Here is a 25726-nt window from a genome sequence, read left to right as displayed (position 1 = left end):
ACATGGGAGATGTTCGGTTGACAAGAATAAATCTCATGATTAAATATGTACCATGTTTGGTTCATAAGATTAACCTCCTCAACTTAATCCTAGATGGATAGTCTGATGATAATTAGTCATAGTCTCCCCCTCTAAGGGTGTCTCCAATGGTGGACGTCCCGGTCGCCCCTCGCTGACGTCCGACCGGACGTCCACCGTAGTGGGTGGGAAGGGCGCCCACGCCCGTCCCGAGTGCATGTCGGATGGCCTCGCCCCTCAACCCGACGTCCTACCTGACGTCCGCCATTATGGCGTGGGTAGGACGTCCCACTCGGACATCCCACCGAAAATTAATTTTTTTTTAAAAAAAAAAACTCTATAAATACAGCTCGTGTCGAAATTTTAATTCCGTAAATTTTAATTTTAATTGTGAATTTATTAATTTTATTGCGGGAAGTCCTAGTGTAATGGGAAGTCCTAGTGAAATGGGAAGAGCTAGTGCTGACGTGACAGATAATTTTTGTGGGAAGGGCTAGTGGAGGTTCTAGTGGGAGGGGCGCCACCGGAGACACCCTAACTAAAATAATCCAACAACTTAGATGGATAGTCTCATGATTATTAGTCATGACAATCGAACGCCACCTATAGAGTATAAAATAAAATTGGATAAATTCTCATATCGCTCAAGGAAGGGGTCATCTTGGGACGGAGTGAGTACAATTATTACTCCCTCCGTTCCCTCGTAGTTGAGTCATCTTTCTATTTCAGGAAGTTTTCTCGTAGTTGAGTCATTTTCATATATAGTAATTTTTTTTTCTTTCTTACTTTATTCTCTCTACTTTATTCACTTTTATTATATTATTTGTACCTTTTTATCTCTCTACCATTTTATCTATTTATTTAACAAATTCAATATCTATTTCTTAAACTCCGCACCGAAAAGTTTTGCTTTTAATTACAAGGGAGTGGCGGGAATATTTAATTCATTAGCGGCTATATATCCATATAAATTCAGGCCTAACATATCAATACAATTTGTGAAAGTAGATTTAAAAGTATACAAAACAATAAAAATTTAACTTTACCATAAGCTAGGTTAGAAGTTTGGAGAGAGAAGATAGTAAAAGGGCAATTTAGTAATATTGGCAAGACGAGTTCCACCCCAACAAGTAACTGGCATTGTTATAATCCCCATCGCGCTATCAGGCTCCCCTTCCCATACAAGAATCTGTTTCTCTCACCTCTGCACACCTTTCTTCACTCCCTAAATCATCTCCTGCTGTCTGATGATGGGCCTCACCCTTCCTTACACCTGCATTTCCCTCGTCAACATTATGCTTAGCACCACCTTCTTCCGCCACAAGCCTTATTAATACTACAATACACCTCTCTCTTTCTCTTTCTCTTTCTCTTTCTCTGCCACTCAACCTCTTGCAACTGAGATTCACCTTCAAAATTCCTGTCTTTTTTCCTGCTATGGAGGGTGGAGGCGTCTTCGACGATTCCCACATGCCTAATCTTGTCCTCAAGAGTGAGAGCTCCGAGGTTCTTGATTCTCTCTGGGTTCCCAATTCTTCCCCTTCTTTTCAAGGTAATTAATTCTCATTTTTCATAATTTTGTGTGCTTGAGAAAAAGGGAATTGCTGTTTGCTTTTGTGGCGCAACTTTAAATATATTTGCTTTGCCAATTACGATTAAACAAAAGAAAGTTAGCTTTTTTGATGAGTGCAAATTGTATATACATTGGGAATCCAATGATGACATGACACACCTTTTTCATCAACATTACTCAAGGCTGTGCTTCCATGGTGAGCTTCGAGGATGTAAACACAACAACAACAACAACAAACAACAACATGAAATCGGAGAACTGCAATGACGATTTTGACCCTGCCTTCCACCAGCCGGCCGACAAGAAACGGCGGCTCTCGCACGATCAAGTGAAGTTTCTGGAGAAGAGCTTCGAGGTCGAGAACAAGCTTGAACCCGAGCGCAAAATCCAGCTGGCTAAAGAGGTCGGTTTGCAGCCGAGGCAGGTCGCGATCTGGTTCCAAAATCGACGCGCCCGCTACAAGACCAAGGTTCTCGAGAAGGAATACGCCGCCTTGAAAGCCAGCTACGACAAACTCAGATCGGACTACGACACCCTCTTCAAAGACAACGACAAGATGCGAAACGAGGTCGGACTTCTTCTTCTTCTTCACTAAATTGATTCAATTTGTTGTCTGATTTTCTAATTACGGAGTGTGTATTATATATATAGGTTAATCTGCTGACGGAGAAGTTGATGATGAGAGAGAAGGGGAAGAAGGATTGCGATTCGGAGGCGGAGAAGGCGGCGGTTGCTGCGGCGGCGAGCTCGGCGAAGAGTGATGTGTTCGATTCGGACAGCCCGCATTGCACGGAGGGGGCGGCGCTGGAGCCGGCTGATTCGTCTCACGTGTTCGAGAGAGGAGAGGCTTCGGATTTCTCCCAAGATGAAGACGACAGCCTTATGCCGCCGTCTTGTTTTCCCAAGATACAAGTCGAGTGCTACGATGATCTGCAACCAAACTCTTGCAATCTCGGATTTCCTGTTCAAGATCAAGGCACATGGTTCTGGCAATATTGAATTTCTTGCTCTTTTTCATGCCATCAAATCTGTGTAAATAAATGAATTTTGCATCTGCCTTCCTTCGTGTTTGTATCGTATAGATAAATCAATCCCAGCTTCTGTTTTCACTCCAAACTCATTAAAAATTGAGTCTTTAGAAATAATTCTATGCCCATGTTAAAGATAATTAAACTAAGGGTGTGGTTAGTGGAATGATACTCCTCCATTCAGGGCAGGGGATCGATCATAGGTACGAACTAGTCTTAAATCCTTCATTAGGACGGTTGTTCCACATTTCAACAAGTCTCTAAATAGTTAGTTGGTCTAATAAAAAAAGAGAATTAATAAGGTTTAATGTTGAAGAAAAATGAATGATGGTTGTAAAAGGAAAAACAGAGGCACAGTGCAAGTGTGAGGGTCTACAAAAATAGAAGATGACAAAGAATGTAAATAAAGTGTTGAAATGGGAAACATAGGGCCACCGAAGTCAACATCTTTGAAAGTTTGCACTCCAACGTTCCCATACTTTTACACTCTAGAGAGGCTGATATTTGCTACCTTCCACAATTTTAAATGGATTTCCATGATATCATATCGCCATTAATCTTTTATATTTATTGATTTCGTTTACATGTGTCAATTTGTACCTGGTTTTTATCACTTAAACACAGCACTAGTTGACAACAGGCGTGTGATTTTTCATTTTTGTATTAGCTAAATTGGTATTGTTCATATGTATGTGACATATTATCCGACTTGAGTTTTGAATTCTCTCCCATGCGCTGGCCATCCTCTTTCTACTTTTTTAATACTCCTACGACAAACTTTTATTGGCTACTACTTAAGTTTGATACGTTGTTTTGCATCTAATTTGGGTTATAATTGAAACATATTGAAAAACGAAGCTGATTTGGTGATTGAAATGTTATTGTCGTACCGAATATCCACAACGAGTGAAACTAGTCAATTTGGAGATACACTCCATTAATCCATTTCTCTATATATGAAGAATAAGTTATTTAATGAATAATTGGTCATGTATCAACAGAGTTTTTCATAAATAATATGACACGAATTTGAGTAGATAATCCAAACTTGTAATAAAATTATAGTTTGTCCAATTTATATTTAATACTCCGTATAATTTTGGAGGTGAAGTGTTATGAAATGTGAAACGGGGTGGGAGGGTGAAAGGGACGTTGCAATGGAGAGCAGCTAATGTGGGATTGATAAGTCACGTTTGGCTGTAAATGCCGAAATGTGTCAGCAGTTATGGGGAGGCTCTTTCATGTAACCCTTCTTATCTCTTTAATCAAACAACAATACCCCCTTTTCCATTTCTCTTTCTCACTCTTCCCATTCACGCCCCTTTTCATATGCTTCACATTTTAATTCCTGTATAAAGGTTATATTTAAGGATCGGTCATTATAAATCATGTGGTTTAAGATTCTTCACTTGATCTCCACATACACAAACTTTTTTATTTTACTATTATCCCAAATTTATGAAAAGTTTGGAGTATTTTTTAGTTGATTCTTTTTATAATAAAAATACTATTCATTTACTTAGAAACTTGTTTGATAGCCATGGATTAACCCCCAGCTTTTAATTGAATTATTTTCGATTACTAACTTTATTTTGCTAGTTAACAAACTCCTGAAGGACGAAAACTCTCCTCACATCAAAGATGACTAGTTTGGAGAAATAGTATCATATCATGTGCATGGCTCCAATTGTGACTAATGAAATTAATAGTATTATGTTAGGCGTATCCAACATTGAAGATAATCAATGTGCCTTGTGCAAGCAAGAATGGAAAACCGTATAGCATCTCTTTTTCAGTTGCGAGATTACCGATAGCATGTTGTAATTTTGTTGGGATTAATGGAACAAACAACCAAAAAAATGCCTTTTTTTTCCTAGGTCGACTTACCTTTATGCAAATTTGGCAAACAAATATAGATTTTCATGTTCTGTGTCGTATTAATTTGCAGTCCATCTCTAAACAAAGTTGTGTTCCAAGAATTTAAGTCTAATTTGAGATATCGGAATGAAACGACTATTTTGATATCTTAGGACTTGGGTAAGACGTTGGTGCCCAGTTTTCTCCTTCTCAATAGGACATATGTTGACGAATTTCGGCAACATCTAATTTTAAATTATGAAATCTAACTACATTATTAACATATTATCAACCAAAGATGAATATAATATTATCCTTTCGCACATTATATATCACACCCATTATTGCAGATAATTTTTAGGAAGATGGACAATTTAGTAAAGATCTTATCCCAAAAATTACGTCGCTAATCTAATTAATCATCGCACATTTATTGAATCATTTTTACTATGTGACCATTTATAGCTGGATCATGACTTATAATAAGTCTTATTTATCACTATGGGGTCAATCTTACTATATGGACCCTATGTATATCCTCTAAAAAGATAATGAATTTTACACCTATAATAAAACTTACAGCTGCTCTACAATAGTGTTTCTATGCAATATCACGATGTTAATTATCTGCAAATGTAAATTAAAAGCTTGAGTTTAAAAAGATTAATTATACCCATTTTCGGAAAATATCAGGCGAAACTGCCACTTTGGTCAAAAAACATCATCATAAAAATACAAATCAGTGATTAAAATAATAATAAAAAAGCTGAATAAAAATCAAAGACAGGAAAACCAATAGAAGGGCGACACGTAGGAAGAGAGGGAATCCGCCATACACGTGTGGTGAAAAAGGCAGTGTCCGTCAAAGATGGCAACGGCATGCAGCCATGCAGAGAGCGGGCCGTGGGCCCTCAATGGCGGGCGGGCCTGCAACGTGGCTGTCAGCCTACGGTTGAGATGTTGATAAGAATGTAAATGCAGCACTCAATTCTATTGGGCCCAGATTCCTTCAAACTACCCATCTCTTTTGCTTTTATGTCTTTCTATTTTTATTTCATTAAATAAATAGCAGTACTGTAGTAGTAGTCGTCCTTTTTCTCTCCTTAAAAAACTAGTACTACTTCCTATTTTATTTATTCAAAAATTTCATGTTCTTCGCAAAATGATGTCAAGCTATTAAATTTACTCATGTGAGTTAGCAGAATTTTCATATTTCCTATAATACATAAGGTAAAAAGAGAAAATCTCAATCCGCTCGTATAAATATCTGTTTTATTTTGATGTCAATCTACCAATCTTACATCTACAAAGGTTTCCAATAAACTGATTTTCACACTTCTAACATTTTCAAAATCTAGTAATCGTTCCGCTTGACGAAAATAATTTTTAAAACTAATACTATCCCATTGCCAATAAAAACGTGTCAAGTACTACTTAGTATTAAAAGTGTTTATTAGCAACACCTTTTAATAAAAGTCACACTTTTTTCTCTTACAATTTACCTTTAATATACTCCATCTCCTTAAAATAACTTAATCAATTACTCGCCATCAACCCTAACTAAATCCCTCTGGTGTGATATGAGTACATTTATTAACGTTTTTGTTAAAACTTGTAAGCGTGTGTATTTATTTTTGTTATTATGTAGTAGTAGTAATTAAATTGTTTGAAGAAGGTGACAAAATTGTACTCATACTTGCGCATTGTGATGGGCTTGTTCACAACCCACGTGCGGAGAAGGCCCATACTGTCGCATGAGCTGCTAAAACATGTAGTACTACCTAATGATCTTCTCTTGATGGAATGTTTAGATTGTACATGAGCGTTGTGTATGTAGACCATCCTTGCATAAGATTTTTTTCGGATACAAGATTTTAGACAATGTTATATTGAGTATTAAAAAGAAAGTGAATAACAACGAGAGAATGGTATTTTAATTTTTAAAAAATATATATAATATCATTTTAAATGACATAAAATAAAAATGGATCATGTAAAAGTCATCTTGTCTTGTGCACGTATTTTTCTACAACATTTGAATCTTGTAGTTTTTTGAAATAGTCAATTCTTATATTTATCCCATAATATAATATAATTGTCGAAACTCGAAACTCGAAAGTATTTAAGCATGACATATAGTATTATAGATTCAATCATGTAAGCTAAATTTTCCGAAATAGCGAAAATTGAGGGTGATGATGATTAATACATCCATTCATTTGTGTTGAAATAACACATGTTAATCATGAGGTTTTTATCAGACTTATTTTGATTTTTATCTTTAACGTGTGATCTTTTGAATTTTCAATTAAAGCATTTATCAAACTTTAAACGAACTTTTACACTCGTTTGTGCCAATTAATCATTCCATCCATGACTTATTAGATGACTCTTCCATTTTCATTTCCATTTCCATTTCCATGTATAGCGTCGTTACTTCATCCAACCATATCACCCTTCCCTTAATCTTCCCTCTATATCAATGAGTCAAAGACTAATTGACAGAGCATCTAATTACAATCTAAAGGCATCTATTATAGTTAATACTATAATATTTATAATTAGTTGTAGCAAACAAATAGTAACCCAGCCAACAAATATAATGTACTTCCTCGACAAATTTTCGTCCATTTTTAAAAGTTTGAGATTTACTTTGATCATTTTTAGTAATTGATATTATATTTCACTAACACATACACCCACATTTTATTATTAAACTAGTAAAAATAGGAATAACATGCCACTGACTATTCCAACATACTTTGTATCACATTTTTTAAAATTCATGTCAAGTAAAATTGTAACAAATTATTAAGAATAGATAGAGTAATTATTTTTGTAAAAACATTAATAATAAGCGTGAGTAATTGAATAATTAGAGTGGACTAAATGAAAGAAGAAGAGACAAGGGTGGAAGAAGCGGAGGAGCGGCAAGAGATATGGAGTTGGGGGGCGGGCACCGACGGGCAGCTAGCAACGGGCAGCCTTCAGGATGAGCTCAGCCCACGGTTCATCCGCTCCCTCTCCGCCTATGGCCCCATTCTTTCCCTCTCTTGCGGAGGCGCCCATGTAATCGCCCTCACTCCCGGTAATCTTATCTCTCTCTCTCTATATATATATATTAGTGCTGTTTTGGTGATGTTTGATTGGGGGCCGCAGGTGGAAGAGTGCTGACGTGGGGAAGGGGAACTTCTGGTCAATTGGGCCATGGGGAGAGTGTTACCACTTCGCAAGCAAACATAGTGAAACAATTGGAAGGTTTCGTTATCACTCATATTTCTGCTGGCTGGAATCACTCTGGATTTGTATCAGGTTCCATTTTCTACTTCCTTGAGTTTCAGTGCTCGATTGTTTTCACAAATTGGGTTTTTGTGCTACCAAATGGTCAAAGTTATCATCTTGATTCTGAAATATTTTAAATCAAGGATTTAGGTGACTGATTTAGAAAACTCATGTACTCTTACTTGCAATTGGTTTATGGGCAAGATGAAGATGAGGGTTCATCGAATTGGTTTTCATCTCATCTGATTGTGTACACAATCTTGTATGGTTAATTGGTCTCTTGTAACTCAGCTAATCAAACTGATTGCTTCTGTTCAGAGACTGGTGCCATTTTCACCTGTGGAGATGGTTCATTTGGCCAGCTTGGTCATGGTGATTCAAGTTCACAACTTTATCCTAGACAAGTTTCTTATTTTGCTTCCAAGCCGGTCGAGCAAGTTGCTTGTGGAATGCGCCATACATTGGTGTTGCTTGCAGGTGATTGTCTGGACCTTTCGATGTCTCTCTAGGATTCTCCATTTCATTCATTGCGAGAATTGAGGAAACAAGATGTCTTTTTAGTTATATACTGATTATTAGGTAATTAATTGTCCGATACTTATATTATTGGTTTAAAGCAGTTAAGGATGACACGGAAAGCTTGTTTTAGCTGTGGTGGGTAGGGAGGGATAAGGATAGAAAAAATGCGGGCATTCATTTTTATATAGGTGGGGAAACCACTAAGCTACAAGGCTTGTGGTAGGACAATGCAGCAGTTACAGGTAATGCAGTGACTTAAATTCATCACTAGCTGCCAAATGCTGGCGCAACTTTGAGTTAGTATAAGAGGGCTTCTGATGTTTCCCCTTTGCTCAAAAGTAGTTTTGAAGAGGAGTTATGACTATCGAGATCTTAGTGGTGTTATCAGTAGTAGAAATGGGGACGATCATATTTCCTACATGTATTCCTCATTACTAGTGCTGTAACTATTTGTAGATTTTGTGTGGTGCAGGTAATGTGGAGAACCCGGTTTATGGATTTGGGTCCGGAAAGCGTGGTCAGCTGGGTATTTCTACAGACAAAGTCAAGTTGACTAGTCTTCCTCAGATCACCATGGGGTTGGAAAATATTAAAATCACCTGTATTCATGCAAATGGAGATCATAGTTCAGCATTATCCGGTAGTTACTTGTTCGACTTCACATATAGATTTAGATAGCCATCAATCTAATGCACCAAGTACCTTGTCCTAAGAGTAATGCCATTATCCACTTGAGTGATTTCATTATCTTGCACTTGTAAATAAGCTGATGGAAGCCTATATACGTGGGGAAGAGGGTTCTGTAGTGCTTCGGACGCATACATTCCATGCCTCTCTGATGTTGATTTTCCTATCAGCATGGTCGCTCTTGGATGGAATCATGCCCTACTATTGTCAAGTATGAAAACTTCAACTCTCGTTTAAAGCATATACAAGAAACTTTCAATTGTAAATCCGATATATTTGTACAGGACAAGGCTATGTATTCATGCTTGGTGGTGATCGTCATGGAGTGCTTAGTGATCCCCAGAAGACTCCCTCAACAGCTGATGTTCATGGTAATGCCAAAAATAATACTATACACTTCATGCTTGTCTGCAAATGCTATTTATCAATATTCATTTCCTGGGAGAATGTATGTTCAGTTTAACTGTGATACTGCAAGATGTGGTTGTGTTACTGGAACCTTGAAAAATGTCTGTTGTCACTGATGGAATAAACCTCGATAATCTGTAATAGTGAGCCGTGCAGGAAAATCCGAGGAAATCATCACGCGAATAATTCCTGGTCCTGCAAATGTGAAAGTCGTCCAGATTGCTGCAGGAGCAGAACACTCGGCCTTCATAACAGGCAAGGAAATGCTTAAATTTTTTCATTTGGAATTTATGAACTCCTTGTCTAGTTTACCTTATATTGCATATGCAACCCTGTAGATAATGGATCAATAATGACATGGGGTTGGGGAGAACACGGACAACTTGGTTTAGGCGATACAAACGACCAAACTGCCCCACAGGTGGTGGGCTTAGGCCGGAAATCAACTTGTGGCAATGCTATTCCAAGAGTGTACTGCGGAAGTGGGTTCTCCTTCGTTTTGATGGCAAGGATCTGATATGATTTTATTGGAAAATTCGAACACCATTCTTACAAGGCACTGCTGCAGCCTTAACTTCAAGGATAGAAGAAGATAGATGTTTTCTTGGATCGACTGGTTTTGTATCAACGATCGACATAATTTTGTCTCATTACTAGAATTTGCTGTTGGTTCCTGCTGGATTGCCCACGGCTTATTTGTTAAACACTCGATCTTACAGGCGGGTTGCCAACCCTTTCCCCAATTTGACTCGTATTAGCATTTTACTGTATTTAGCTAGTAAGAATATATATTAAAAGCAGAAATGAAATGCAACATAACTGTAAAATTAAGATTTAAGCAGTGGATCTCAGAAAAGAATGTGCTAGATCATAGCGAAGCAGTGTCTTTCATGTTAATCACTAGAAAGAATCAATATGAATTTCCTACAGCTTAGGCGACAAACAGTATAACAAGCTGCCCACCAGTTTTTTGGTGCATCTTTCTACCTAGAACTGCATCTAAATTCTGTACAGATTCATGAAACGATGAAAAGGTGGTTTATATATCCATTATTGTTGATGGTCGGGCGCAGAGGATCGAGTTTCCATTTCCCATCAACTATGAATTTGATCTGCAAGATGATGGAACACTTTTTGAGTATAAGACTGGGCAAGTAAGGTAGTCAAGTTATGCCAACAACCTTACCTCGTAGCTACCCGGATACAGCATCAAGGTTATCGAGAACACCCCTAACTTTGATCTTCGCATCCTTCTCTGCTTTACATCAAATCCAAAAAGCATCACTTATCCACAATAGTTACTCTAAACTTTTCACCACTGCAACTGCTGCCAATGGATTTCTTTTACCAAAATTCTACTGAATGACGGGCATCGCGTGAAATTCAAGGGCCTTTTTCTTTTAGCAGTCTATATTCATGAAAAATAGTCCAGACAAACGAATTCTAACACATGCTAGCGCTAATTAAAGTAAAAATATATAGTTTTAATCTTTCCAAACCAAAAATATAAATACATCATTTACAGAACGCAGTAAGATCTTTTAAGGTTCATGCATCTGAATCAAACAACAGAATTCAGGGGGTGACATTTTGTCACGGAGCGGGTCTGTACTATTAGTATTTTGCACAATGGATGGGTGAGTTGCATTTAGAAAGTTTGCATTACATAAGGACCAAAACGATTATATTGAAAGTAAGAATCAACAAAATGTGGTATAGCCAAGAAGAAAGTTTAAACTCAACAGACCTCAAAGGAAAAGTGAGCTCCAACAACAAGGAGCGTTCAACATATGAAGAAATATCTAACCTGAGTTTTCCAGCCATCAAAAGAGCCTGCCAAGAGAACCTGTGCAGCTGAATTAGGCCACTCTATAGAGGTGGTTCGAAGAAGTTTTGAAGATTTACGGGCATCACCTATCCGTTTCTGCTTCACTTCTACTATCTTCTGCGCTTCACTGTGAGGAAACAGAAGGCACATGACAATTCATATATAAAAGCAGCTAATCCAGCCAAATAGTACTATCAAATATATGAGTGTCGTACGTTGTCGCTAATGTAATTTTCCCCTCTAGTACAGCCAGCTTTGCTCTTATTGACCTTAGTCGCTGCTTCGCACTCATGACTTCATTCTCTTGGAACTCCATTGCATCAGAAAGAGACTGCAACTCAGTAGTGCTTCCAATTACCTAGAAAAAAAGGTGCATTGATGAAAATGAAATCCAAATAACATTTCCAGATATAGTTGAAGAGTTGGACATGTTTTCTCAGTAACTTCAGGTCTGAGATTCTTAAAATTGTTCTAGTTATGACTAAAATTTTGGACTACAAAATATATAAAACTCGACCAATCACTAAGATGGCATTGCTTTCGAGTTCATATGCAGGTAAGATAAATGACAAAAGTGGAAGCTACAGAATCAATGGTATGCACCTCTTTTGAAATATTATCCTCCCGTCTAGATCTAATGGAGTGAAGAGCTGTTGTTAGCTCAGATTCTAGACCCCAAAGACAAGTTCGTACTTCATTGTAATTGATCTCTTTGTGTTCGTCCAAATCTTCTGCGTATTTAGTGGTTATATTTATTCCTTCATGATAGCTCTCATTATTAGTATCAACACGGTATTTTTCCAAAGAAATCTCTGCAGCTGCATATTCAGAGTTCACAGACCACTAAGAGAAAAGTGCAACTATAGAAGAGACTGATTCAAAGAATACCAGCATTTTAACCACCTTTTGCTTTAAAAAAAACATTTTAAGCACCTTCAAACTCGGTAAGAGGGAACCCTGCTCGTCTATCCATCCAACTTCTCCAAGTTTCTGGCTCAGTATTATGTCTAATGTTATCACCAGATGAATCTAATGTGCCTTTGGGGTGGTAAGCATGCATTTGTCTGGTGTTTTCTTCAAGATTAGTCTCACCTTTACAATTTTAGAAATGTCAAATCCCAAACTTTAGAATGCAAATAAAACAAGATAAATATTATACTATATTCTTATGTTCCTCAACTGACTATCACATTGATTCCTCGGGTGCGGTAAAGCCACAATTGGACTACCCGAATTACCATAGTAAAGACCACTAAAAAAAACTTACCGAAACCTAAGGAGGTATCAGAATGCCTGTCATTTCCCTCATCTTTACTTCTGGTCTGAGCTTTATATCCATTTTTCCTTAACTTGATTCCGGACAAATCACTGTTCCTTTGCTTTTCCAATCTACTCAATATACCATCGATCCCAGAGTCCTCATCAGCAGCATGATGTCTATACCAGGAAAAAAAAACGTCTATAATTTATAGTATATCCATAAAACTTACTAAGCTGCAGAAATGGCTAGTACAATTTAAGCTGATAGTTTTTCATATATGTAACTTTCTGTTTTTGCCCAATAATCTGTTTGATTCCTTGTTTATAGCACTAGATTATGGATACAGCTGATAGAAATAAGCCCACAACAATGACTTCTTTCTATTCTTCTTTTTTGTAATGTTAGTCTCAGTTTATTCAACTAACATAACTGAAAGTGGACAATCTATAGAAAATAGGCGTATCCCAAAGAAATCAATAACAGAAAGCAATAAAAAAATGCAAAACCACACATTGTCAAATAATTCTCAGGAAAAGGAAGAACAAAGCAAGAAATCTCACTGTGATGTTTCCAATGAAGATGAATCCAAATTTTGAGGAGTGGACCTTAAGAAACTCGAGGAACCGCTCTGTTTACAATTCTCAATTCTCCTCTGGAACTCCGCCATATCAGAATCCGTTGTTTTCTCCGACTGCGCCATGAAATTCATCATCTCCGCCTCCAATTCCACGTCCCCGTCACCCTGGTGGGAGCCGCAACTGTCGAGTTTGAGCGCGCGCTTCTTTTCTTTCAACCGGAAACTCAAATTTAGAGATTTCTGGCAGTTGTTATCCGGTTTGTTGGACTTCCGCGCGGAAAGTAGGGCAGGGAGGATACGAGCCTTGATGGAAGAGACGCGGTGCTTTGAAATTGGGATTCGGGCATGAGCTGTGAGTGATAGCATCGTTCAGGCATTTCGTCGAACAATTGGTGATTGGTTGAGTTGGAGAAGGAAGCGGGAGGAATTGGCGACTAAAAGCAACGAATAATGCAGCATGAGAAATCGTAGCTCGAGCTGTCGAGTTTCAACTGTTGCTTAATTCGTACTTCTACGTGCGAGAATAAATAGAATTTGCACATTTTTAGATATTTGGAAATTCAAAATTAATGTTGTTGGAAAGTGAAAACTATTGCTACTATGGTAAGCAAGGTGAGAAAATTAGGGTATAGGTCAATTTTGATCCTAAATATATGGCCGAAATAACAAATTTGGTAAAAAAATCACTTTTTGAAAAATTGGTCCATAACAAATGAAATTCTCGTCGATCCGATCCTTTTTTGACGGTGCCGTCAATTTCCGACAGTCAATCGTTAATCAGTGTTTTGTTGACCGGATTAGCCATTTTTTTCTATCATTGTAGCTATTTTTTAAAATTTCTGAAATATTTGTAAATTAAATAGAAAATCCTTAAATAAAAACATGAATCAAAATCAATTTTTTTTTATTCTCCCTCTCTTTCATATCTTCTTCCCTATACCACCAAGAACCTAATTTTCTTTCTCTGCAACTTGGTACAAATTTGAATCTTTAATGTAAGTCCCTGAATCTATGTCCCTGAATTCTAACAATGTTGAAACATCCACATAGCATTATAGATTACTATTTTGCCGAAGATGAAGTAGAAAAATAGAACAAAATACTGTCAAACTTTCCAACATATTCATTATCAATATCAAACACGTCCTCAACATTTGCAATTCTAAGCATGGTCAATACCGATTGATGTCTAAAAAACCTTATGGCAAACAAGTACCCACTATCCAAAAACCAGTACCCAACAACAAAAACAAGTATTTAGGGTATTATAAACTAGGGTTCGTCATCTTCATCCTTCCTTCATCTTCTTCCCGCGGGACTTCACCGCCGGCAACCGTCATCGCGGCTTCCACTTCGGTGATGTGACTTCTTCCATTTGTTTCTAAGGAGGAGAAATCAAACCGTCAGAATCAGGCTCCGACAAGTCCGTCGCTGGACCGGAAGTTAGGATTCGACGAGTTCCAACTCATCTCCAACAACAATTACTCAATTTTGGTCGGAATCAAACGACGGATTTAGGGTTTTCCGTCGAGAACGACGAGAGAGAAGAGAGAAAGAAATCGGTTGGTTTGATTTGGTGGAGACCAAAAGTCGCGAGATTTGTTCTTTTAATGAAATTTGAAATAAGAAATTTTGATTTTTTAAACAAAATAATTAGAAAATAATTAGGCATAATCCAGTCAACAAAACATTAATTGACGGTTGACCGTCGAAAAATTGACGGCACCGTCAAATAAGGACTGGATCGACACGAATTTCATTTGTTATGGACCCGTTTTTCAAAAAGTGAATGTTTTGGACCAAATTCGTATTTCGGCCATATGTTTAGGACCAAAATTGACCTTACTCGAAAATTAATATTTTTAGTAGTGTAATGTGTAGTAATTTTTTTTTAAAGTAGAAGTGAAGTAATTATAAGAGATGGATTAAAATGAACTATTTTTTGAAACAGAGAAAGTACTAGTCGTACTTAAAATTAGAATGATATTCTTTCAAATTAATCCGATACTTATTTTATTTCATAGCTATTTGTCTTAAATGATTAGTCCTACAATCTAAATTATATTTCAATCAAATTACATTTGACAATTTTGTCCATGTCAGTCATATATTAGTATTTCTCTTTTTTGTACTCATATTCTTACCCTTCTTGGGCACTATAAAACGAAATTTGAAAAATCAGAATTTCAAAAGATTGAAATTATCGAAATTAATGAATTTTAATGAAGGATAAAAAAAAGGTACTAGTTGCTAGTTGCTACCTAGGGATGTCAATCGGGCCGGCCCATCGGGTTTCGGGCCAATCCTACTCGGGTTGCGGGTCAATCGGGTGCGGGCTTGCCGGGTTGTGATTTCTTTCGGGTTATAAAAGTTCGGCCCTAACCCTAAAAGCTCGGGTTTCGGGCTAGCCCGGCGGGTTAATCGGGTTGCTACCGATAAGGCTAAGGCTTGAACAATCCAATAAATTATGATGAAAATTAGTTATATTTATAAAATATAAAATATTTAATTATGATAAATTTAATATATATGCTTAAACTCAATCATAAAATACTAATATTTGTGATATTTCGTGAAATTTTAATACATGTTAAAAATTGTAATATTCTTTTAGTGAGATTAATTTATATAACAATTATTATATTAATAAAAATTCAATATATAATTTATATATTTACCATAAAATTGAAAGTTATCTTTTTTTAGTTATCTATGTCATAAAATTAGTCAACGAAGTGTCGAATTAGGAGTAAAAAAATGAAAAATATAAATTTTACCGGGTTATCGGGCCAGCCCATCGGGTTTTCGGGTCTGGCCCTAACGGGTTGCGGGTTAATCGGGTGCGGGCTTATCGGGTTTTATTTTTATCGGGCTAGAAATTTCCGACCCTAACCCTACAAATTTAGCGGGCTATTCGGGCCAGCCCACGGGTTGCGGGCTACATTGACATCCCTATTGCTACCTAATGTGACCAAAAATGTGATTTAAGACTTCAGGTAAATTTAAATACTAGTAGGAGTATTAATTTGCGATCCGAGTTTATCATATGCTCTAAATGGGCCTTATTTTGAGCCCACTAGGCGCAAGTTTACATAAATATACATATGAGCCTGCTTTGAAGAAGCCTCTTGATTAGGCCTTTCAGTAAAAAATATAGTACTCCATTTGCCATAAAATAATTTTTTTTTCTCTTGATTAGGCCTTTCAGTAAAAAATATAGTACTCCATTTGCCATAAAATAATTTTTTTTTCTATATCGTTCTGTCCTACAAAATTACTCAACTTTTATTTTTGACAATGTTTTATCTCTTAGATGGTGGGCCCAATTTCCGGCTAAAAACACTTCAATTACTTTTTCTTTCTGCGTCTCTCATATTTTATCAATTGCATTCAAATTTATGCCATCTGTAAATTTCATACTCTCTCCGTTCCATAGTAGTGAAGTAATCTTGTCATGTGGTACGTTGCATAATAGTGGAGTCATTTTCCTTTTTAGTAAAAGTCAACACATTTCTTGTCATTTACTTTATTCTCTCTTCATTTTTGTGTCATTTCCTACTTCATTTTTCCTTTACTTAACTCACTTAATACAATTTCTCTTAATCTTTATGCTGAAAAAAAATATTTCCACCATTATAGAATAGAGAGAATAATTTTTTTTTGGCAGATGGAGTATTAAAAAACTAGTCTTCTCTTCTAAAAAATATATTGTGTCACCAGATTGACCAATGACACAAAACCACAAAATTGTCAAAAGAGATATATTTAAGGAAGAAGTATTATGTTTTCATAAAATTTTGTCATTTACAATGCCCTTAATAAGCCAACTAGGAATCTTATTGGTCAAGCAAAATGACCGTCAAATAATGTGATACAAACTTACAGTTACATATACGTCCAAATATTTGATATTTTTGGCTACTATACAATTTTATAATAAGATATGTAGTGCTACTAATTTATATACAGTAAAGTTTTGAGATAATCATACATGCTCACCACCAGTCAAGGCCAAACATTTTTAGGTACTGTTTGGCAGACTCTTATTCCATATATTTTTTATTCCCACATACCGGCATGGATTGGTACTCCACTAATCTTGGATTAACACCTAAACAAACAATTAAGCACCTCATGTTTCGCTTTAATATAATGCCAGAGAAATTCAAAATTTAATGCTAATTTCATTGAATCTCTTTTTTAGTCTATACTCAAATAAATAAAGTTGCTATGCATAAAAGAGAAAAGAAAAACAAAGTGGCCTAGCTATTTATGCTCTCAAGGCAATAATTGGATATGCATAGTTTTCCACCGTATATAATTTTGTGGTGAGATTGTTGATTGTTTGGAAATTAAATTGTTCTTATCGCTTTTTTGATCTGGCCAAATTTTTATTGGACGGGTTATTATATTTTATAATCCTATGTTTATCTAGTCAATAGCCTGTTTTTATATTTTTTATTGTCAAAATTCATTACCTTCTATTTTTAATAAATTTCTTTCACTATTACCGCAAGTTTTATTCTCCGTTAGCAATATTTTAAATATTTTTTTCTCTATCATTTTCATAATTTATCAATTTTACATTTAAATTCACGTCATCTATTATTTAAATCTATTGATGGTGGACAAAACGAGTACTTCATTTGAATAGTTTCTTTCGTGTTAGCTAAGAGTTTAAAATTTGTTGCCCTTTTGAATTAAGGTCACAACACATGGGTTTAGCTAGACTTTAGATAGTTGGTGTTGAGAGGATGTCGACTATATTTATAGGGTTGGTTGCATCAGAAGATATATTTATTTTGCGTGTTTTTCGTTGAATATATTGATCAGCTATATATTATTTTTTTGTATACTGAACAATCTATTAAATTTCTAAGGAATAAAGAGAACATATATAGACATTAACAAGCTACATCTTCTACTAAATTCACTGCCTTTTATCTTATAATCATAATCTTAATTAGTCTACCATTTAATAATCATAATAACAATTTGATCTATAATCAAGCTAACAAAGTAACTTTTGTTTGGTCACAGTCTCACCGGCCACAGCTTGTAAATCAATAGGAGATGTTTATTTTCCTCTCAATTGTCTTAATCGCTTGACATGTTAAAAACTACTCCACATTACAAATCATACGATTGAAGGGATGTCAATGAGAATAGTACTCCTTCCGTCCCCATTTAAGCGAGACGTTTCATTTTCACTATACACTAAAATGGAGAAAAAGTAAAGTACGAGAGTGAATAATATAAAAGAGAGTATCATCTACTACATTATTCAATCTATTACTTTACTTTCTCTTAATTTTAACTATTTATTAGTATATTTTTCTAAAACGTGTGCGAAAATGAAACGTTTCATTTAGACTGGGATAGAGGGCGTAGTAAAATTATTAAAATTGTGACGAAAATTAAACCGTCGAAACTTCAACGTAATCGGCCGCCAAATTTTCAGAGAGATCCAAAACTATGGTTGTCAATTTGAGTGGGATAAAAATAGTAATAGTAGCATCTTTTTTTAGAACAAAAATAATTTATTTTTAGTCTTAAACGAGAAAATACAGTCCTCAAAGGCATGTTTCATCTTTCATCAACCACCACTCACACTAAAAGCCCCATGTTGAACAAATCTGTATTGGTATTTTGAATGGAGACAACAATAGTACTACTCAACTTTATTCAATTTTTTACTACAAAAACTCATTATTACACATATAACATTGGTATTTTGAATGGAGACAACAATAGTACTACTCAACTTTATTCAATTTTTTACTACAAAAACTCATTATTACACATATAACAGAAAGGTAGTATTTGTTCACAAATATAGTTACACATACTAAAAAAACTCATTACTCCGTTACCGTGATAGAACCAGAAATATAAACAAGCCGGTACTGAAATATTAAAATTATTTTAAAATTTAATAGAGTAATATTTTTTTTTTAACATTAGTATCAGAATTGTTAATTTTACTTATAACCTTTTTTACAAAAGTCAGAGAATAACATTTTCTCAAGTGAAACTACCAAAATTCTAAGACACTCTGATAACAAAACTTTTTATAATTATTCACCATAAAATTATAAAGATTATAAAATTTTAAAAATATTACTCCCTCCGTCCACAAAAAGTAGTCTCTTTTATGGACGGCACAAGTTTTAATGAGAAATTTGGTAAAGTAATAGAGAAGGCGAAAAAGTGTGAAGCAAGAGAGATATGCAGAAAAGTAGATAAAGTATGAGAGAAAAGGGAAAAAATGGATGACGTATGAGAGAGACTTTCCATTTATAAAAACGCGGTTGTTTTTCATAAACATCCCAAAATAGCAAAATAGATCTATTTTTTGTGGACGGAGAGAGTACCATTTTCTCGTATGAAACCATATCCCCTAAACTCTTATTCTCATTAGCAATTAATATAAAAAAATAAAAAAATAAAGTATACAAATAAAAAATAAAGAGAACATGACCACTAATACACAAGTAATAGATACATAAATTGATGATATGAGGAACTAAATTCATACACCACGCAAAATTGAATAATTGATACATGAATTTCAACTTATAAATTAATAGTATAGTTTTGTAGATGGAAAAGAGAAATAAATATATGACTTTAGAGTAATAAAACTAATTATAGTACTATTACTTCTGGCGGATTGATGATAATTGCCAATAAATAAGTCATTACTTGCCTCAATAAAAAAAAAAAAAAAAAAAAGCAGGTAGAGACCCTAGGCGATAGTAGTATATTATATAGTGAGAGATATTCGGTCAGGAATTAAATAGGAGTTATATTAAATAGCTTCTACTCCACTAAATACTACTACCTCCGTCCTCCAAAATTTGCTACACTTTGACCCTACACGGGTTTTAAGAAATGAATTGGAAAGTGAGTTAAAAAAGTTGGTGGGATGTAGGTCCTACTTTTAAAGTATTAGTTTTATAATAAAATGTGAGTAGGAATGAGTTAGTGGAATATATGGTCCACTACCAAAAATGGTAAAAGTGAAGTGTATCAAATTTCTAGGGACGGACCGAAATGGTAAACTGTATCAAATTTTCAGGGACAGAAGTAGTAATGACCAATTAAATTTATTATGCATTCCAGCAAAACATCAAAACCTAACATATATAACTTCATCTTCTTCCTTAAGCGCGCTCAACACATTCTGCAACTGGATGGGATCTTTACAATTTCTGGTGGTACTAGTGATCAGGAACCAGCAAGCCCCCACTGGAGCGGGAGCTTGACCTATGCTGGTTTCGTCACTGCTCCGTTACACATTTAATTATAAGGTAATATTATTACTCACATTACAAAAATTCTTTATTACACATCTAATTAGTAGGTGTATTTGTTAGGCAATAAGTAACAGATAATTACAAATTAGAGAAAAGTATATTACTTGTTTACCCTCCAATTTTTAGTATAAATACCGCAATGTACTAATAAAGTATGGTAGTACTACTATAAGCTATATATAGATTAGGCACACAATAAGAAACATATCCTAGTTAACATAAATCAAATTTTATATTCCAAGTATTTACACTGGTTTAATTGGACACGCATATTGCATCATGTAATAACAATATTAGAGAAATAACACGGTTACTATTGTTTTTTGTTTTTACATTAACAAAAAGTTGCAAGTGATGGTCGGTTTTTTATTTAGTGACAACGATTTTGATTTTCTTACGCAATCCGTGGAACCATCTCAGCCCCATGCTAACACTCCAATTTTGTATCTATATAAACACATACGTTTTGCTAGTTCTTATTTACAGCTAATTAACCAGTACCGACCATGTCTGGATTCTAGCAGATATATCTCCTTCTCTACAACACACACTTAATAATAGAGTGAGAAAATATGCATGCATCACAAGAGGAGAAAGAAATGAAGCCCTCTTCATCTTCTTGGCTTGTGCGTAGATTTTTCTCTTCCAAGTCGCCTCCATCTCCGCCCCTCGAAAATGGAGGCGATGAAGCTAAGGCAACTCAAAAGCAGAGAACGCCCGGTGGCTGGAAAGCCATGCCTTTTATTCTAGGTCTCTCTCTCTCTCTCATATGGACTATACACACACACAATCCTTTAATTGTTTTTTAAATGTTTAATTAGAAATGAACTAGTATAATTCTGTGTAGGAAATGAAACTTGTGAGAGGTTGGCAGCGATGGGAATGGTGGCAAATTTCATGGTATTTCTGCTAAAAGAGTTTCACATGGATCAAGTGATGGCTACGAATGTGATAAACATATGGATGGGAGTCACAAATTTTGCTCCCTTGGTTGGTGCTTACATTTCAGATGCCCACTTAGGCAGATTCACAACTATTGCTTATGCTACCTTTTCTGCTCTCATGGTAATTTACCTAAATCTATTTTACACACCACTACTTAATTGTATGTTTACTACTGCTACTACTACTTTAAATCAGAAATACAAAAATCATTGTACGTAACAAAATCACACTTGCGTAGTATCTATTGCATCATGTGATTGTGTGGTCCATCTCTCTTCTTCCTTATCTATGTTTTGTAATTATATACGAATCGGAATTGGGATATTTCATGCCTGCAACTGCGTTAAAATCTACGTGCGTGGGTCCTATTTTTTTTGTGATGAGTATATCCTTCATATGCTAGTAGATTTCACTTTTTCACCACCCAAATAGATAGAGATCCAAATGATCTCTGCATAAGAAATTGTAATTTCATTTTTTTGGATAACGGAGTATTATTCAAATATGAGGGCGAACATTTAGTTGATTTGGATATGATGACACCACCACCATATTGGGAAACAATAATTGAAACTTTAGCAGACTATTATTAAGGCAGAGTTGTGAACGGCACACTCCAATAATTAATAATACCTGTCTTTGTTCACCACGTCCAATTATCATCAAATTATCATCTGTGCTTGAAACTGATATAGTACATAATTCACGATGCTGACGTGGATGTACAAGTAAACAGGGCATGATGATGATGACCATAATAGCATGGCTGCCCCAGCTGCGTCCTCCCCCATGCAAGGTACAACCCAACCAATGCACCGGTCCGACCAAACCCCAGCTCGGCGTTCTCGCGCTGGCCCTCGGCTTCCTCGCCATCGGCTCCGGCGGCATCAGGCCGTGCAGCATCCCCTTCGGCGTCGACCAGTTCGACGCCTCGACCGAGGAGGGGCGGAGAGGGATCAACAGCTTCTTCAACTGGTACTACATGTCCTTCACCGTCGTCATGATCATCGTCTTCACCTTGATCGTCTACATTCAAGACTCCGTCAGCTGGGTCTTGGGCTTCGGCCTCCCCGCCGCGCTCATGATCCTCGCCATCATCCTCTTCTTCATTGGCACCAATTTCTACGTCTACGTCCTGCCCGAGGGAAGCGTCTTCACTAGCATTTTTCAGGTCATCGCCGCTGCCTACAAAAAGCGCAAGATGCACATCCCCAACTCGGACACCGCCGTCTATTACGACCCCCCGCCGTTGAAGGGATCGGCGGTTACTAAGCTCCCTTTGACCAATAAATTAAGGTATTTTTTTTAATTTAAAATTGATTAATAAAAGAGAAGTATGAAAAAAAGTGATTATGATATTATTAGATTTTTCTGGCTAGGTGCTTTAATAAAGCGGCCTTGATCACTGAAGGCGAAGTAGGGGCAGATGGGTCAAATTTAAAACCATGGAGGCTATGTAGTGTCCAAAAAGTGGAAGAAACCAAATGCCTATTCAAAATCATCCCAATTTGGGCTTCGGGCATTATCGGCTTTACCGCTATTGTGCAACAGGGGACCTTTACATTGGCTCAAGCCTTAACAATGGACCGTCACCTCGGTTCAAAGCTTGAGATCCCAGCCGGGTCGCTAGCAGTTATCTCGATGCTCACAATTGCCTTATGGCTCCCTGTGTACGACCGAATCATGGTTCCATCCCTTAGGAAGGTGACTAGGCTTGAAGGTGGCATGACCTTGCTCCATAGGATGGGGATCGGGATGGTATTCTCCATTTTCTCAATGGTAGCGGCTGGCCTGGTCGAGCGAATGAGAAGGGCCTCGGCCCTAGCTCATGGTCGACCAGACGGGACCACTCCCATGACAGTCTTCTGGCTAGCCCCGCAGCTAGTGCTGATGGGGTTTGCCGAGGCATTTAATATTATTGGTCAAATTGAGTTTTACAATAAGGAGTTTCCGGAAAACATGAGCAGTCTGGCTAACTCGTTGTTCTCGTGCACGATGGCCGGGGCTAGCTATCTTAGCGCAGCGTTGGTTAACATCTTGCACAATACAACGGGCGGGCACGGCCATCCCGATTGGTTGACTAAAGATATTAACAAGGGAAGAGTCGAAAATTTGTATTTTTTGATAGCTGGATTGGGTGTGTTGAATTTGGGATACTTTATTTGGGCGGCGCGTGGGTATCAGTACAAGAGCAAGATCAGAATTGATGACGATGAAGATCGTGAATATGATGTTGAGCTTGTTAAGAAAGAGAGTCAACAATCAATAGTGTGATATGTTTTTCCATAATTTTAGTATTATCAATTATGTAACATGCTACTAGTAGTAGTAGTAGTAGCTAGTACACGTTGTTGCAATATGATAATGTATTAATTTTGGCATTTTATGCTTGGGGATAATATATGCTAAAGAAAGGAGTTTCAAAAGAAGTTGAGTTGACTCTTTTTATGATATGTCCATTTCACTGTTCTCGAATATTGAGAAAAAAAATCATGGACAGATATTACTTCTATATGATAGTTCGAACAGAAGTCGGTTTATTAATTATAGTATATATAGTAAATGAATGAAAAACCAACATAAAATTGTAGTACTCCGTATAAGACTAGAAGCCGGTTTTGAATATGGCGAGTTGAATATATATCTTATTGATAAAATAAAGGAAAACATTTTAGATTTTAAATATGTGGATGTTACAGTGAGATTTAAAAAAAAAAAAAAAAGAATTGAAAATCATGTCAATTATAATATATTAATATATTAAGTAAAAGAGTTTTGAAATTTGAAAATCATGTCAATTATAATATATTAATATATTAAGTCAGAAACTAATAATCATTAATTATCAATTTGATATTGATTCAAATATTAGTATGTAGTACTCCCCCCGTCCCGCTTAAGATGACACGTTTTCCTTTTTAGTTTGTCCCAACTAAGATGACACATTTCTTTTTTTGGTAACTTTCTCTCTCCAATTAATACACTCAACCATTTTTTCTAACTTCTATTAAAATATCCATCTTTCTTCATCTCTCTATTTTATTACATACACTCACCTTCTCTCTCCAATTAAACACTTTAACCAATAACTACTAAAATCTCGTACCAGCTAAGCAATGTGTCATCTTAGCCGGGATGGGACGGGACGGAGGGAGTATGTTTTATAATGCTAACTGGTATTAATATATTTACAAACTGGTATAGTTTGTCGTGATCCATCTCATGTTAGTTTAATTACCAAGCTATATATTATGTACCTATCAAATTGGAGTCCTATTCTTTTTCCCAATATCTCTAGTGTAATGTTTGTATTGCTCATCTATATATGGTGTCTTTTCGTTTGTCAAAAATTGATTAATCAAATAATCGATGCGAGCATCTATTTCATTGAGAAGTGGTGCCCTTTAATTAATATACATGTTTCTTTTGTGAGAGAAAATCGTGTACGTATCTTCATATTATTAAATGCGGCTAGAAACTTTGTAACGAAGGAAAAATAAGAGTGAATTTCAAAAATATTCCTGCGTTATGGGTTTATCTTGAAAATGGCATTTGGACTTTAAAAATATGACCAGTAGTTCCTGGACTAAGGGTTAATATAAAAAAATGGTCCTTTTACACTGTTTCAAGACAAAAATGCCCTTTTAAGGGGTTTTGGGGGGTTTGGACAATTTGGTCTTTTTATACTTTTAATATTTTAAATCTGATTTTATTTCAGTTATATACTAAATCTGATATTATTTCAAAATTATCATTATTCTTCCCTTTTGTCATCCTTCACTTTGTTTCTTTATTTCAATATTAGATTTAATTTATAAAATTAAATTTTAAATTTGGATTTTTAAATATCAATAAATTTTTTTAATTAAAACTATTAATTCATGGACACTATAAATATTGATTAAAACTATTAATTTTTGTTATTTAATATAATATTCAATTGAATTGAAGAAGTACAGAAAAATAATATTAATCATGATGAAAAAATAAGAGCTATTCTATTTAGCCTTCGTTCGGTTGTTATAATTGCTTGTGATTGAATATTATGAAGTTGACTAAAAATTTTATATAGGAATATTTTTGTTGAAATATTCTAGTCATTTTGATTGTTTTCAAATTAATAAACAAAAATTATATTAGTCTTACATTAGATGCATATTTATTTCAAAATAAATCGTGTTATATGATCTATTTATGATTAAAGCTATTAAATATTGATTAAAACTAAGGTGTTGTCATATCTTATTGATTAAATATTACACTATCAAATATTGATTATGACTATTAATTTTTATAATTAAAAATATTTATTGATATTTAAAAAATGAAATTTAAAATTTAATTCTCGAAAAATAAATATACTACTCCTTCATTCCAAAGTTTCGACTACTCCTTGCAAAATACACACCGATCATCTTCAATTT

The 25726-nt window shown here is 35.5% G+C and overlaps 4 protein-coding genes across 10 annotated transcripts; 3 read left to right on the top strand and 1 right to left on the bottom strand.

Moving 5' to 3' along the window:
* Positions 1-1188: 1188 nt before the first annotated feature.
* On the top strand, positions 1189-2700 carry LOC125207646 (homeobox-leucine zipper protein ATHB-54-like). The gene is made up of 3 exons (XM_048107074.1): positions 1189-1570; positions 1774-2159; positions 2243-2700. The coding sequence occupies exons 1-3, from the start codon at positions 1456-1458 to the stop codon at positions 2588-2590; spliced, it is 849 nt and encodes a 282-aa protein (XP_047963031.1). The 5' UTR covers positions 1189-1455; the 3' UTR covers positions 2591-2700.
* A 4638-nt stretch (positions 2701-7338) lies between these two features.
* On the top strand, positions 7339-10115 carry LOC125205972 (ultraviolet-B receptor UVR8). 2 transcript variants are annotated; one of them, XM_048105210.1, is made up of 8 exons: positions 7339-7564; positions 7636-7788; positions 8077-8235; positions 8750-8917; positions 9044-9175; positions 9249-9335; positions 9529-9627; positions 9711-10115. In XM_048105210.1, the coding sequence occupies exons 1-8, from the start codon at positions 7366-7368 to the stop codon at positions 9887-9889; spliced, it is 1176 nt and encodes a 391-aa protein (XP_047961167.1). In that variant the 5' UTR covers positions 7339-7365; the 3' UTR covers positions 9890-10115. The 2 variants fall into 2 exon arrangements, with proteins under 2 accessions (XP_047961167.1, XP_047961166.1); XM_048105209.1 differs by having other exon boundaries at positions 9517-9627.
* A 103-nt stretch (positions 10116-10218) lies between these two features.
* Positions 10219-13575, bottom strand: LOC125205970 (protein PTST homolog 2, chloroplastic-like). 6 transcript variants are annotated; one of them, XM_048105207.1, is made up of 9 exons: positions 13022-13569; positions 12468-12637; positions 12134-12292; positions 11804-12018; positions 11416-11558; positions 11287-11327; positions 11180-11205; positions 10559-10627; positions 10219-10484 (listed from the first exon to the last, which is right to left on the bottom strand). In XM_048105207.1, the coding sequence occupies exons 1-9, from the start codon at positions 13402-13404 to the stop codon at positions 10389-10391; spliced, it is 1302 nt and encodes a 433-aa protein (XP_047961164.1). In that variant the 5' UTR covers positions 13405-13569; the 3' UTR covers positions 10219-10388. The 6 variants fall into 6 exon arrangements, 5 of the variants coding, with proteins under 5 accessions (XP_047961164.1, XP_047961162.1, XP_047961161.1 ...); XR_007173872.1 differs by having other exon boundaries at positions 10435-10484; positions 11180-11218; positions 13022-13575; XM_048105205.1 differs by having other exon boundaries at positions 11180-11327; positions 11804-12012; positions 13022-13562.
* Positions 13576-20836: 7261 nt separating this feature from the next.
* LOC125207356 (protein NRT1/ PTR FAMILY 2.13-like) lies at positions 20837-23762 on the top strand. The gene is made up of 4 exons (XM_048106655.1): positions 20837-21107; positions 21205-21422; positions 22039-22598; positions 22682-23762. The coding sequence occupies exons 1-4, from the start codon at positions 20930-20932 to the stop codon at positions 23574-23576; spliced, it is 1851 nt and encodes a 616-aa protein (XP_047962612.1). The 5' UTR covers positions 20837-20929; the 3' UTR covers positions 23577-23762.
* Positions 23763-25726: the final 1964 nt, after the last annotated feature.

The sequence above is a fragment of the Salvia hispanica genome, chromosome 2 (assembly GCF_023119035.1).
Source record: "Salvia hispanica cultivar TCC Black 2014 chromosome 2, UniMelb_Shisp_WGS_1.0, whole genome shotgun sequence".
NCBI classification, from domain to species: domain Eukaryota; kingdom Viridiplantae; phylum Streptophyta; class Magnoliopsida; order Lamiales; family Lamiaceae; genus Salvia; species Salvia hispanica.
This window is presented reverse-complemented; position numbering and strand designations above follow the sequence as displayed.